General features: G+C 36.1%; 1 protein-coding gene across 4 annotated transcripts in view; it reads left to right on the top strand.

Annotated features, from left to right (window-relative positions):
• Window positions 1-16,058, top strand: part of LOC105475476 (cyclin dependent kinase 14) — a 594,776-nt gene that overhangs the window by 338,752 nt on the left and 239,966 nt on the right. For all 4 annotated transcript variants that reach the window (XM_011730740.2, XM_011730739.3, XM_071094797.1 and 1 more), the window contains one exon: window positions 7,209-7,329. In XM_011730740.2, coding sequence (XP_011729042.1) covers window positions 7,209-7,329 — 121 coding nt within the window. The remainder of the gene's footprint in view (window positions 1-7,208; window positions 7,330-16,058) is intronic.

A 16,058-nucleotide genomic window follows, 5' to 3' on the forward strand; every position in this document is an offset into this window, starting at 1 on the left:
CATATACTCTATTGAAAATGATTTAAATCATTCACTGCTAATGCAGATGTGATGTGATGGGATCATTGAGGTGGAATTATTTAAAGGGCTGTTTAAGAATTTGAGCACTTGTGATCTTCATACATTGAGTGAAGATTTTAGTGAAAAATATTTTCTTAGAATCACTGAGCATTAGTACTTGAATGAATTAGTACTTGAAGTTAGCCTAGTCTGTCCCAGGAGTCAGCAAACTTTCTTACAGGGCCAGGTACTAAATATCATAGGCTATGGGTCACATGGTTTAATGCAACAGCAGCTGTGGGCAATACATGAGTGAATGGATGTAGCTGTTTTCCACCAAAATTTAATTACAAAGACAAATGACCAGCTCTCAGGCCATAGTTTACTGACCCCATATCTCAGGCCCCTCATCACACACATAGTGAAACCAAAGCTAGAAAGCTTAAGTCACTTAATCAAGGAGAAATAACAAACTAGATAGTGCCAGAACCACTACTAGGCATTTAGTTTTGCCATATCACAAGTCTTCCAATACGCATGCTAATGCTCTTAAGAACAAAAGCATGTTTCTCATATAGTATTTAGCCAAAGAATTCTAACTAGTTTGTTTACCACATCTATTAATTTCACTTAAAGTTGTTATTTCCCAGAGAACCATATTGTTTTTATTTTCTATGCAAAAAGAGAAAAAATAGAAAAAAAATAAATCGGTACTGTACCTGAAAGTTAATTATTTGAATATTTTATGTCTTCTGTGGAATGCTTATATTAAAATGTTATTATTTCTGTTATTTAAAAATTATATATATGTGAGTGTGTGTGTGTATAGTTTTTTTGTTTGTTTGTTTTGTTTTGTTTTTTTAGATGGAGTGTCGTTATTGTTGCCCAGGCTGAAGTTCAGTGGTGCGATCTCGGCTCACTGCAATTGCCCCACCGGGATTTAAGTGATTCTCTGTCTCGGCTTCCCGAGTAGCTGGGACTACAGGCACCCGCCACCATGCTTGGCTAATTTTTTGTATTTTTAGTAGAGACGGGGTTTCACCATGTTGGCCAGGCTGGTCTTGACTTCCTAACCTCAGGTGATCTACCTGCCTCGGCCTCCCAAAATGCTGGGATTACAGGCATGAGCCACTGTACCCGGCCAAATGAAATATATATTTTTTAAAAAAATCTGTACCCTTTAGGATATATACAAGTTAGGCATAATTTATTGAACTTAAAAAATTCGGCAGGAAGACTACTGAATAAATCTAAACATTTTTAAGGGATTTTGGTTTCTTGTAAAAAGTAGCACTGTTGAAAGTCTAGACAGAAACCAAAACAAATATATTACATTCAAAGGAAAGAAAAGCATATTTTAATTGTAATCTTGAAACTACTTTTCCACTTTAAACAACACCATAGGATGGCAAATGTATTTAAAAAACAAACAAACAAAAAACAGGCCTTTCCTTAAGATGCCCAATTTTCTGGAAAGGATACACTTCCTAGTAAGTCAAATAAGAGGGAGGGAGTTGGCGGGTACCCACATCTCATAGTGATTATATAAGTAGATTGGGCATTTAAGTCTTTTGTTGTTATTGTTACTGTTATTCGCATTGAGGAATGTTCCATTAAACAATAAAATTAATTTTTGTTTTTATTTATGTTTTTTGAGACGGAGTTTTGTTCTTTTGCCCAGGCGTGATCTCAACTTACTGCAACCTCCACCTCCTGGGTTCAAGCGATTCTCGTACCTTAGCCTCCCGAGTACCTGGGATTATAGGCACGTGCCACCATACCCAGCTAATTTTTTGTTTTCAATAGAGACGGGGTGTCACCATGTTGGCCAGGCTGGTCTTGATCTCCTGCCTTCAGGTGACCCACCTGCCTTGGCTTCCCAAAGTGCAGGGATTACAGGTGTTAGCCACTGCACCTGGCCAACAATAAAAATAATTTTAATAAATGTACATCATTTATTGTCTACATGTTGAAGATAATATTGTGCCATGGTCAGACTTGCTAGTGTAATAATCCAGCAAGAGGTGATATGAGGACCTAAGGAGGAGGAAGAAAAGAGGGAAAATTATAAAGTAAAATCCACTGGGTTTTGTGATTTTGTAAGTAGAGGGAGACTACACCAAAACAAGACTTACAGCTTTGGTGAATGGATGGATGGTGATGTATAGCAGTCAGTTGGAAATGCTAAAGGATGTAGTACTGGTTGGAAAATTGGAGACAGGAAAAATGTTTAATTGAGATACCTGTGGACTATCATGGAAGATCTAAGTGGACATTTTTGATATAGAAACTTGAAGCTTTAGGGGAAGGTTGATGCTAGCAATATGTGTTTGGGATCATCAGTATATATAGATGGTAACTTAAGCCATGGGAGTAAATAAAGTCATTCAGGGAAACCTTGTCAAGTACAGAGAGAAAAGATTAAAGGCTAGAACACTGTAAGAAAATATTTGTTGGTTGTTTATTGATACTCTATAATAGCAGCAATAGAGTATCTTCAAATAGTGTTACCACATCATAAGATATTTAATATAGTAAAAATCCTGTAGGAGGGAGAATACTCCATTTAAAAATTATATCAAAAAAGAAATTCTTGGCCAGTCTTTGGCTGTGGAATGTGAATGAAGTCCAAAAGCCTTCACCCCATGGACTGATTCGTGGAATAGAGAAGGCCTCAAGTCTTTCCCTTCCCAGTGTAACTATCTTGTGGTAAAATATTATCCAAGCATTTTATGTCTGTCTGGAGTCAAGTGATAAAGAAAGGAACCTTTCTCCTAGAAATTTTGATTTTGTGATTAACTAGGAGCAAGACTTTTTTTTTCTGATTGTTTAATTTGGGGAGTAAGGTGTATTGAGAGAAAGGTGTGGGAGTTACTCCATAATATAATATGAAACCACTGACCAACACAAAGCGTTCGTCCATTTTCTGGAAAGACTCTGAAGTAATGAAAGGTACTATTTCTATACTGCATTTTAGTTGACTGAAAATTCAGCTAGATTTGCTGTTATTAATTTCACTTAGTTAGAAAGGAGTGAGTCAGTGTTGTCAGTTCCTTCTCAATTCCTTAGTCAAAGCAAAGGAATGGGAGTTATCATTTCTGAACCTCATCCTAGTTTGAGCAATTTTCTCCACAGAGTTAAAGAGATTGCTCAAATCCCCAGCCAATTTTACCACCTACAAAGAAGAGGATGCACTGGAATTTGAAGGAATAATTAAATGTACATGGAATATAAGTTCTAGTTTACATCTGTGCACAGCTAAAAGAAAAGAAACTTGGCTATTTTTGGAACTTAAAATAATTACTAGTAAAATGCATTTGCTCCTGGACTCTTTTGGTGTATTCTCTGTATTACTTCTGGCTGGAATTATATTGAGTGCCTGTAGGACATCTAGCACCTATGCCTAGTAGGGAAATACATAGAACCAGGTCTGAAGTCCACGGACAAGTATAAGCTGGAGATAAAATCTTGGGCGAAATCATCTATGGATGACAGTTAAAAAACTTGACATAAGGCCCAGTGACCTATAAAGTGTATATGTTTGAGAAAGCACTGGTTTGAGCATATGTATATATAGCTATAGACAAAACCAGCATTTAAGGGGCAAAAAGGGGAAGGTCCCAGAAGGAGACCAAGTCATTCCGGTTAACTATCCTCTATCTGAGAAATAAAGTGAGAAAATGTAGAAGAAAGAGAGTGGTCAGCAGAGTCTAATGCAGCAGAGAGAGCTATTATGATGAGGCCTGAGGAGTTTTCATTGTTTGGTGCTGAATGGCTGGTCTGCTTAGGGAAAATGTTGGGAGCACTATCCCGTGATTTATTCTGTGTCCATGCCAGAGGGTAGAACCAGGCTCAGGGTAGCAGCAGATATTATCTATAAGATAACCATCATAGAGATGTGAGGAGGAATTTTGTTATCGGATAAGAGGTTAGCTGTAAAGCTTCTTAACTCCTCCAGAAATCCAAGATTCTGCTATGCTAGTATCAGGGCAGCTCAACTTTGAATCATTGGCAATAGGGCTTGAATAGCAGGATTATCCCCTTTACTCTGGGGTCTTTCATTAGTTAGAAATGTCAGCACCTTGAAGTTGGATACACTGAATTTTATGCAAGCCATTTTAGGTGCCCATCGGAAACTGTACCCCTTCTTGAGCACACACTCAGCCAAAGCAGCAACGTGCATATAACCTGCACTTGTCTGGTTAGCACTTTGCTTTTTGACTTTTAAATCAAACTAAACATTAATATAAGAAGTTTTGATAGTAATTCATGAACTGCATCTTTTTTAAAAGGTAGTGTAGCTCTCTTCCTGTAGTGTAACCATAGCAACTGACAAGGAACAGAGAAAGAAAGCTTTCACACATGCTGTGCTAATTAATCCTGTCCTACAGTTTTCTTTCAACTGAAGAATGTAGTTTAATAAATTTTGCATGAGTAAGCATATTTTGATGCATGAACTATGTAAACACATATCAATATCTTTACCAAAAATATTTGTTAAAAATATATATATTTATACTTCAAAGTATCTTTCTTTCCTCTTTTGTTCATTCTTTTCTTTCTCTTACTTTGCTTCTTTTTGTCTTTCTTTTATTTTTGTTTTTTGAGTCATTGTTTTAATGATTTTCTCCCTTCCTGAAAAGTTTTGGGATTTTCTTATCTTATTAACCAAACAGACATTTTTAGGGTAAAAACTTTTTGTCGATCAATATAGAGGACACTTTCTACAATAAGTTGTTTTAATTGACTAACTATATTCAAATGAGATAAGAGAATTTTTGTCAAGCAATGTAGAATAATGTAGCTTAAAAATGTAATAACATTCTTCACTCTATCTGACACATTTACATGCAAACCATTTTAAGAGACTGTCTTAAGCTTTGGAAAGTTAGATATTGAAAGCTATTTTTACTGTTGTTTTGGGACGTTATGTGGCTCATCTGAATAAAATTCGAGTAGTCTTTGGCCTAAATGTGGGAAAAAAGTGTAGATAAAGCACTTTTTTCTATTTGTACTTTCCAAAAATATTTAACCAGTCTAGCAGACTCATATTCAAAGTGAGCATAGTTGATCTGAAATTACACGTGGTTGTTTTGATTTATACTACTTCTAGGTTATTTTGTGGTCTTATTTTCCCCTTTACAACTGAGGACATCGCAATTTTTTTATAACTAGCCTGGTCTGAGCTGTCAATGAAAATCTTCAACTTTTTTCATTCTCTCATCCTTCTGGCTTAGCTTTCTGACAACAGGGCCTCAGGAAAACCAAGAGAATCAAGCCCGAATGTTTTTAGCATCCCATTTGACTTGACAACAGCATATGGAACAAGTCAGAACCTATTTCAGGACTTGTGCCTGGCTCTTTAGTCTCCATATGGAACCATAGTCATTGGAGGAACCAACCCTTTTAATGGGGTTACCAAGTTCTGGCCACACTTTATCATCTTGATTGTCCCATCTATTGTTCAATTTTGTGTGAATTAAGGTGGCATAAAACCTTGCAGAGGAAAGAAGGAAGATATTGTTATAGAAATCTGTTATCAAAAATAGTTACTCCATTCATGTGCAGAAAAGTTGGGGACCATGAATGTGTAGGTATGTCTGTGTGTGTGTAATCTGTATATTTTAATATGGAATACTTATAAATATTAACCAATTTATAGTATACCATTGCATTATTATTAAAACTGACTTGTAGAAAAAAATTGGGGCACTGTAACCGTAGCTGAATTAATTAGAAATTCTTTGTCTTACCAGCTGTCTTATTAATTTTAAAATTTACATATAATACTGAAAATGGAATGCTACATTTAATAAATAAGAAAAAGTCATTTCCTTACTACTACATAAAAAATTTTAAATAGAACATTAAAATGAATATGTTATGGTGGGTTCACTGTAAAAATATTTTAAGTGCTACAAACATCGTAACAATAAATAGCACTTTATTCTTGGACTCGGGAAGGGGAACCTCACACACCGGGGCCTATCACGGGGAGGGGGGAGGGGGGGATTGCATTGGGAGTTATACCTGATGTAAATGACGAGTTGATGGGTGCTGACGTGTTGATGGGTGCAGCACACCAACATGGCACAAGTATACATATGTAACAAACCTGCACGTTATGCATATGTACCCTAGAACTTAAAGTATAATAAAAAATAAAATAAAATAAAATAAAATACAAACCAACAGAAAAAAAAATATTCTTGTCACTAATGAATACAGCTAGATGAAAAACTGTCACACAGGTTTTTTTCTTTTAAAAAATGACTTCTGTAGATTTTGTGATTTTTAAAATAATTGCACATTCATTCCACAAATCTTGGGAAAACACTCAGAAAAAGTTACTAAAAAATATGGATAATCCCATATTCCAGAGGTAACCACTGAAGACATTTAAATGTATTTTCTGCCAAACTTTTTTCTTTTTTTTCTTTTTTAGAGGGAAAAAAAACCCCAGACCTGCCAATCTTTATTCTGTGCATGAGTATTTATAGTTATGAGGTCAAATTGCATATACCTTTTCACTTAACACCTTCCCAGTTTAAAAAAATTCTTAGAGGACATTTTAATTTATCATATATAATCTCATCAATGTATGTACCAGATTTGACTATTCCTTTATAGTTATTTATTTAGATGTTTTTTCAGAAGAGCTTCTGCAATAAGCATTTCCTAGTGAGTATTTGACAGAACACTGAAACCACAAGAAATTGTAGGACAATTCTTTGAGGAAAGTGTTATACTCTCATCTTGCAGATTCACGATATGCATTAGAACAATTAAGAAAACTGAGAAGTTTCACAATTTAAGTATTCTTTAACTTTCTAAATCTACTTTTTTCTCAGAGTTATTTGACCAAGGAACCCTTTCTCACAATACTTATAAATCTAAAAAATTCAAGAGACTTCTAAGCTCCTGTGTTATTAATAGTTTATGAATTATTTGTGTACTCTGCTGATATTTTATTAGATTCATGACATCAGTGCTTTATTAGGAAATATAAATGTTTTAATGGTTATTAGCATGTGTTAAAAACAGAAACCACAATATGCTTTCCCCAGCTTTTTATTAACTTTGACATTGCACTCCTGATTCTGTATTAAAAGATCAGGTTTGACCTTTAAAACTGTGAACATTCAAATTTTAATTCCCTTGTTTTGCTAATGCCTCTTAAACTTCTTTATGTTTCATGTAACCCACAGGTCTTGCAAGAGCAAAATCCGTCCCTAGCCACACATACTCCAACGAAGTGGTTACCTTGTGGTACAGACCTCCAGATGTCCTTCTAGGCTCAACAGAATATTCCACCTGCCTTGACATGTGGTGAGAAATGGAAGCTTTACTCTAGCTAATCTATCTGTAGTGCTTGGTCTGGGTCAAGCCTAGACAAACATCCTAACAGTTTGAATGAAGATTAATGGTATAGGAGTGTTTGCTTGCATGTGCCCATGCTGCTGGATGTTTAAAAACATGATTGGGAATGTTCTCTAATTAGAGTCTCCTTTGCAGATGGTGTGTGGTAATGGTTCTTGATGGACAGGGGCAGAGACATTTTTCTAACTGTCAGTATCATGATTTTTCTCTTAAGAGTCTTAATTTGTGACCATATCTTATAATAAGGGAAGTATATATCTCCAGACAGCAACAGGATTGAAGTAGCAGGGAGTATGTTTAAATTTGCAACAAAGCTCTAATGAGTGGTCTGAAAATTTTGGTGTAACTGTTAGGCACCAATTTGACTCACAGTATGTACCTGAAAACTTCTGACACTAGTTATCCAAAATGAAATAAAATGACTACTTAAAAAAAATATTATATGTTTAATTTTAGGTCTCACTTTCACACATGCTTTAGCAAAGCTTTAAAAATCTATTTTATGAGGTCCAGTGACTGTCAAGATTTAATTCATAATTAGTATTAATGGTAAACTATGCTGAGTTCCCTATTAAGTGTGAGCCAAATCAAACAATCAAATAAGGGAATAATCTAATTTTTGGCATGAAGGACAGACTGTTGAACATGTCTTTTATTAATAGAAAAATTTCTTTTCTAGACTCAGAGTTGTGTCCAAAGTAAAACAATTTACATAGCACATGGCTGTTTTATAATAGGAGTCATCTTCCCTGAATGATTATGCCCCCATATGTAGAATTCCGTGTGTTCATGTAAGTTTATGACCTCAGTAAAACTGCAGTATGTGTTGTTTATCTTATTGTTATATACTTACTTCAGTCCTCTATCCCCGGTAATCTTCCCTTTTCATAAATTGGCCTGTGATGAGGCCTGCCTCTTTCCTGATGTTTTTGATCCAAAAATGTTATGGTGAGAAAACAAGTTTCTCATTATCTAGGGCACAGTGCAGATTTTTTTATGTTCCAGCAGCCCTCCCTAGGAATGAGACTTGGGGATTTCTAAAGCCACAGAGGAGACCTGCAACATTTTGTGTACATGAGAACACATTTATTTTTATTGAAGTGTAGCTCAAAAGCTTTCAATAGAGCTACAAGAAAATCAGACAATCATACAGCTTAAGATCTGTTGTCATAAATTTTGTAATGCGTTATACTAAATCTAATAGCATTTTAGTGATATTCTAAACCACTGAGAATAAAGATGATCATCTGTCATTAAGGGGCTGAGCTAATCTTTATTTTATCACACTTCCTGGCTTTTTTGGGGGGACAGTTGTTTACACAGTTATATTTTTTTTCCCAACACAGGGATTTGGGTAAAACAGATATTTAGATAATTAGTGTAATGGCAGAAAAAGTTGAAAATAAAGGCCAATGAATGAATGAGGATATTACTTACTTTCTTATCCCTTTCCTACTTCCTGACTTATAGTTGGCTATGCAAATAGTGATTACTTAAGATTCTTGTGTTATGGGGCTTCTCTATTTTTGGGGTATAGAAATTCTAGGTTGTCTTTCAGTGAGGTCAGTTAGGGACTCTGCTAGTAAAACATTGGTTGGAAACATCTGTGGCTTGGAGCCAGTTTTGTGTTAGTTGCTTGGCAGTTCAGTTAAGACTCTACCCTCAAGAACATTTTTTTACATACTAGTGGCTAATGTTTCCCAAACCTTTAAAATCACCAAGAACCAAATGGACTGTGACATAATATGTGTGTTTCTGAGGTGTAGCTCCGTATTTGATTTCCAGCGTGTGTCACTTTTTCTTCCACGTGTGTGTGTTCATTCTCTCAAGGAAGACAGTTTGGACACTTTCTGCCAGTTTGCTTTGAACAGAGACATAATGGAAGCACAAGAAGAAGACTTATTTAAGTGGAAAACTGATAGAAAACAGTAGACCCCAAATGCCCTTTTGTCTATATGCCAAGATTATTCATCGCCAGAACCAAATAGCAAATGTGTTATGTCTGAATAGCTTCCCATGCTTACTGGCTCTTCACTTACAAGCCTTAAAATCTGTGTTATATCTATGGTACACCTGCCTGTCTGAATCTGATTTCATTTCAAGCCATTTTCTAAAAGCTGTCTTGTTATTATCCTATAAGTCAAATAAAATGTATTTTTCCAGTTAGAGAGAAGTTCACAGGCACTGATTGCTGCATAATCGATGACATCGATGGTGGGTTTTCAGAGAACTAGAAATGGGACTATAATTGAGTCATGGCTCAGCTGTAGCAAAGAGAAGTGCAAATATTAACCCATGGAGAATAGCAGGGAGGCAGGTGGCAGTAGTTTCAGGCCTTTTTACAGTTCATTTATCAGCATGGGGCAGTAAGGTCGTAACTAAAAACTAACGATCCCTATACAGTGTTACATTTTCCAGTTTTCTCTTTAAATAGCCACAGGAAATAAAAATATTAATGAAGACACATATGCATTATCATTTGCCAGCAAGTGATGGAAATCAGAGGTGGCCGTGTTACGATTTCCTCCTCCAGGTCTCCAACACTTGCAATAAACAAACAACCCTGTGTGATTTGGGAACTCATCAAGATAGCTAGTTTTTGATGCTTTTATCAATATGGATAGTTTCTGATACTTCTGTCTCCCTCTGTAAAGGAAATTTTAAGCAGAGGAATCAAATTGAACATTTCCTCTGTATAACTTCTCTTAATTTTTGGATTTATAACTCTTTGAAAGTCAAGGCATAGGAAATCATTGCTAAGCTTTTCTAAACCAAAAATGCTGACTAAGTTCTGAAAGCTACATTAAGAGAAGTGCAGATGTAACAAGCAGCTTCTCTGTGTAGTTCTTCCCTTCCTAGGAAGCTCTGCTCAGTTGAGGTCATTGTTCCAAATAAGCTGTATATTCCTCTATAGAAGTTCATAAATATGTTTAGAGCTGCATTTATTTTTTGAAAGCAGAAAAGCAGAAGGTCACTTGGGATTATTTTAAGGGCTTAATTTTTAAAATAGGGTGACTAAGTCATTTTCTGCTAATAAATGATTATCTCATCAAGACGACAGTGCTTTGGGGGTGGGTAAAATATATAGTAGCACTACCCTGAGGTATCAACTACAGTACTCCCCAACACCCCAACAGTATATGAAGAATGATAGCATGACAGTCTCTTCCTTTCATCATCTTTTAAGAAGCTAATTAACATATTAATTATGCTTGTCAAAATGCGGGGCAAGTCATTTATAAATAAGCCTGTCAAATGTAATGAGATTGCATATTAAATCATCCATTTCTCTATTACGTCTCTGATTTAAGATTAAAATTAATTTATTTAACATTGTAGCAGCTGGGTGGTTAGAAAAAATTTCCATACCACTCTTGATATATAGAAAAATGTCCACATCAAAATTGATTTTGCATATATTAGAAAAGAAATTGCCTGTTTATTAAGTATTAAAAGGCCATTTAGCTTTGCTTTTTTTATTAAATAAGTCTAATCACCATACATACTGGCAGTATACAAAATTGTGCCATCATCTTTAATGATCTTTCTTGAACCAAGGAAGTGTATATAATAAAATAATGTTTCTTAGGATTTAGGTTTATTTACTAATGTTTTAAGGTAAAGAATCACAAATTAGCTCTAGCATAGCCCCTACTCTGAAAATCAATTTGTTCTATATGAGGTCCTGTGGTTTGATTTGAGACTTGAGTAATAATAATAGTAACAACAATAGGTACTTCTATTGAACACAAACTGTATTCTGAGCCCTGTTATGCATTTTAATTACTTACCTATTTTACCATGATACAGTTTGAGAAAACCAAACCCAGAGAGACTAAATAATATGGGTAAGGTCATGCAGTTAGTAAATAGAGTACACATTCAAACTCAAGGATAACCTACTCAAAGCCCTTTCTTTTTACAAGATACTACATAATCTCTTAAGATGATTTGTTTACAAATTGATCTTTATTTTACCACTAGAGCAACTCCAAAACACAAATACAGCAAAACATAGATTTTATAATTTAGGTTATATTCTGAGTCATGTCCTTTGTATAGCTCAAATATAGTAGGTGTCTTTCACTGTCTCTCAACAGCTTGTGGACTCTTTTTCTCTCCTGCCATCAACTTTTTAAGACATTTTACTATATAGTTTTATGCAAGGAAGAGTTTTTTGTTTTTTGGTTTTTTTTAATAAACCACAACAGGAATCATTGGATTGAATACATTTTCACAAGACTAGTACTTATGCTGGCATGTATTAATATTTTCCCAATTCCTAGCCATTACTCATTTATTACTTTCGCTAAAATGAATGAGTTCATTTTAAACCAAAGGATAGTAAGAATGAGAATTTGAGTTCATGAGTTATACTGAATCATCTGTCTGTCAGCACTGTTTGTACTATTTCTAATTAATCAGGTCATAAGACCAAGGAACATATGAATTAGTTACTGTCAAATGTAACACCTCTTTAAGAGTTCTTGAGAACTGCTCAAATAATGCATGATTCAAGTGACTTATTGGTGTAGCCACCGAAATGCAATACAACATAACAAAAGAACTGGGGACAGTCAGAAGGACATCCAGGAGATTGAAGCTGATCTCATGATAGCCATGGTTTCTAAGCCTACTCCCACTACGGAAGTCCCTTAAAATTAGGATGACCCTATAGTTTATTATTATACCAGGACACCATTGAGAGTTAATAATTCTGCCGGGATAATAGATGTAAAACAGAGATAACTGTGACATGTGGTCACCTTTCTCATAATGCACTAGAGCAATAATTTGCTAAATACTACTAAACAGAAGAGACTTAACACATTCAAGTATTTAATTCGCACTAAAGACTGCTGACTACAAACTCAGATTCCTTGCAACAAACTTAATGTTACATTGCCTAATACAAATTATCTCTGTAAGTACAGTTCTCTCATATTAGGTTATTGTGGCATTTTAGAGTGGCTACCAAAGTGCCAAATTTAGTGATAGCTTTGGGATGCTGAAGGGAAGCACCTCTATTTTTCTGTCAAAAATCCAGTGTGGGGCTGGGCACGATGGCTTACAACTGTAATACCAGCACTTGGGGAGGCCGAGGCAGGTGGATCACCGGATAGCAGGAGTTCAAGACCAGCCCCACCAACATGGTAAAACTGCGTCTCTACTAAAAATACAAAATTAGCTCGGCATGGTGGCATGTGCCTGTAATCCCAGCTACTTGGGAGACTGAGACAGAAGAATCTCTTGAACCTGGGTGGCAGAGGTTACAGTGAGCCAAGATCGTACCATTGCACTCCAGCCTGAGTGACAGAGTGAGACTCCGTCTCCAAAAAAAAAAAAAAAAAAAAAAAAAGTCTAGCGTGGTTATAGTTTTTATATTCCATTGTTGTTTATTGGTGTGTATGTCTGTGAGAGAAAGAGTATATGTGTGTGCGTATGTTTGGTCATTTATTGTCAATAAATTAGATGAATGATAATATGTAAAATGAGGCATTGATCTACCAAATCTCTTTAAGAATAAATAAAAATTTCCCCATTTTAAATCAACATTTGCACAATAATTGGCAATCCACAAACTGGTTTTTGGGTGATTTTTAAATAGCCAATCACAGAGACTCAGTTTCATGACATTATTATAACCCTTGGTATACTCAGCTGCCTCACTGGTTTGTGAGAATAACAAGAGATGGTTACATGTAAAATTTTTTAAGAAATATAAAACTCCACAAATGTTTTGAATAGTGTTCTTATCAACTCTTAGAATGTCAATCAGCCAAGCTAAAAATACTGCATTTCTATTGGGGTGTAGCATCCAAGGGTGCTATGGGATATATAAAAGCTGCTCTATTTGGTTTTAGGGAAATTAATATACTGTCTATGTCTTGAGAATCAAAAATAATTTTTGGCCCAGGATATTCTCATCTTAAGAGAGAGAGAGAGAGAGTGTGTGTGTGTGTGTGTGTCTGTGTGTGTGTGTGTTTTAATTTAGAAATATGTAGTCAGGAGTGTTGGCTTACACCTGTAATCCCAGCACTTTGGGGGCCAATGTTGGAGGATGGCATGAGGCTAGGCATTTGAGACCAGCCTGGGCAACATGCTGAGATCCCATCTCAGCAAAATATAAAAATTCTGTTAGCATGGTAGAGGGTGCCTATAGTCCCATAGGAGGCTGACGTGGGAAGACGGCTTGAGCCTTGGATTTCAAGGCTGCAGTGAGCTATGATCACACCACTGCACTCCAGCCTGGCCCCAAGAGTGAGACCTACAAAAATGGGAATATTGAGGAAGGTGATGGAAGACAAAGGTTTTTTTTTTTTGGTTTATTTTTATTTTTATTTTGAGACGGAGTCTTGCTCGGTCACCCAGACTAGAGTGCAATGGCGCGATCTCAGCTCACTGCAACCTTCGCCTCCCAGGTTCGAGAGATTCTCCTGCCTTAACCTCCTGAGTAGCTGGGATTACAGGCGCCCACTACCATGCCCAGCTAATTTTTGTATTTTTAGTAGAGATAGGGTTTCACCATGTTGGTCAGGCTGGTCTCGAACTCCTGACCTTGAGATCCACCTGCCTGGGTCTCCCAAAATGCTGGAATTACAGGCATGAGCCACCGCGCCCGGCCGACAATGGTTTTTAAAGGAAAATGAGAAGAACTACATAATTTTTTATGATAATCATCCTTGACTACAAAGATCAGTAACAAGGGTGGCAGCATCTGACATTGGGCAGGCAGATGTCTTCATAGAAGTATTTTTGTGTGTGTGTAAGGTTGCAGTGGCCTTTGTGCCAGGCTGTGTATTTTGCAGCCTTTTGTGATAGTTTTCATTCATGAAAACCCTTCCTTCGTGTCCTTCCCCAGCTCTGTTTTTCAGGGGTTTTAACACAAGTGACTCCATTTTGATTGTGACAACTTTCACAAAATGTAACTAGCAGTGTTTTGCTGTGTGAAGGAGAGGCATTGTTGTAGTAGAAAGCACATTGAAAACCTAGGTTTAGCTTCCCTCTGCCACTTCTTAGCTGTGTGATTTTAGTTGAACAGATTCTTTAGCTACTCCTAGCTTCAGTTTCCGAACCAGAAAACTGTAACAATAAAACCTATTGCAAGTATAACCCATAACTAATACATACCACAACAATAACAATAGAAAAACAGTGATCTTCTGCCTCATCCATACCCACCCTTTAATCCTATTTTCCAGAAGCAACTACTTTTAACTCTGTTTGCTTTTAATTATTTTTTTATTTTTACTTTTAACTCTTTTAGGCATAGTACTTTACTTCTGTCTGTCTTAAATTGCTTATATTGCTATTCATTGATTTACTATTTTCGACACTGTCTACTAAGTAGGTATTATGGTAGATGAGGATTTAACTTGCTTCTATCAACCTTCATTATACTAATTTATAATCTATATCTCATCTTAGAACATTTATAAATATTATTCATGCTTAAAGTCAAGTAGTATTTATGATTATATATTTTCTTGTATAACCTTTTGCTTTTCCTGGACTTAATAACTGTCTGTGATTCTTATTAGTTGTCTTTGCTCTTATGGCTAATTGTGAAGAATTTGTCAATTACCTATGAAAACATATTTTTCAAATTCTCAAACACAACAGCAGATCTGTCAGTTCCATTTACTTTTTTTACATCTCCTTTCCTCAACCATTTTCTTGAAACTTTCCTCTCTCGGCTTTCTGATTTCTTGCCTTAGCACAATGTAGCACTTCTTATCTCAGACTTCATTTGCTCCCCACTCATCCCCATCCCCACTTTGTCTCTGCATGGTGTTGTAGGTCCTAAGCCGGTTATTCTCTGTTCTCTTCCCAGTCTGTTCCCCACCGTCTTCTGTCCTGCCCTGTGTCTTACTTGGCTGACCCCTAGGGAATTGCATCCTCTGAGCTGCCATCACTTAGTGGTTTCCAGCTGGGTTCAGGCAAAAACAAGTGGGAGGAGAGAGTGACTGTATATGTTTCCCTAATTCTTCCCCATGTTAGACCATGTTTCTGGAAATGACTGACTACAACTTCTTCGGGGAAGCTTCTCTCCCATGGCTCTAGCTCTCAGTACACACTAATCACACTTAGTTCTTAGTTGGAGAGGGAGTTATGGATTCCTGCTGTTGCTAGACTCGGAGTATTTCAGTATGTCTTATTGGTTCTCTTGTAGCTCTATTTGTAGTCACTTCTGGGTTGGATCCATTTTCCTTCTGGAGTGTCACTGACTGCAGATTCCCTTTATCTGGATTCCATGTCTTCCTCCTTTAGGTGCATTAGAAGAATGCATACATTAGAGATACAGTTTTCAAATTCGTAGTATTTTGAAAATGCCTTTATTCTGCTTTCACAAATGATTGATATTTGGCTAAGTGTATATCATTAATGATCATGTATAACTCGAATACTAATTTTTTCCTCAGAATTTTCAGTACATTATTTTATTTCCCTAGAGCTTCTGGTATTGCTGCTGAGAAGTGTGATTCCATTCTCGATCATTTGTGTGCCCCCTCATACTTCCTCTCTGGAGGGAATTAGGTTCTTCTCTCTATCCCTGGTATTCCAGAATTTCATGTTGATATTGCTTTGGTAGTATCTTTTTCTATTGGTGCTGGGTAAGTTTCCTTCAAGATAAAGACTAATGTGTTCTAGTTCTTAGAAAACTTCTTGAATTTCTT

Source organism: Macaca nemestrina, chromosome 4 (assembly GCF_043159975.1).
Source record: "Macaca nemestrina isolate mMacNem1 chromosome 4, mMacNem.hap1, whole genome shotgun sequence".
NCBI classification, from domain to species: Eukaryota; Metazoa; Chordata; class Mammalia; order Primates; family Cercopithecidae; genus Macaca; species Macaca nemestrina.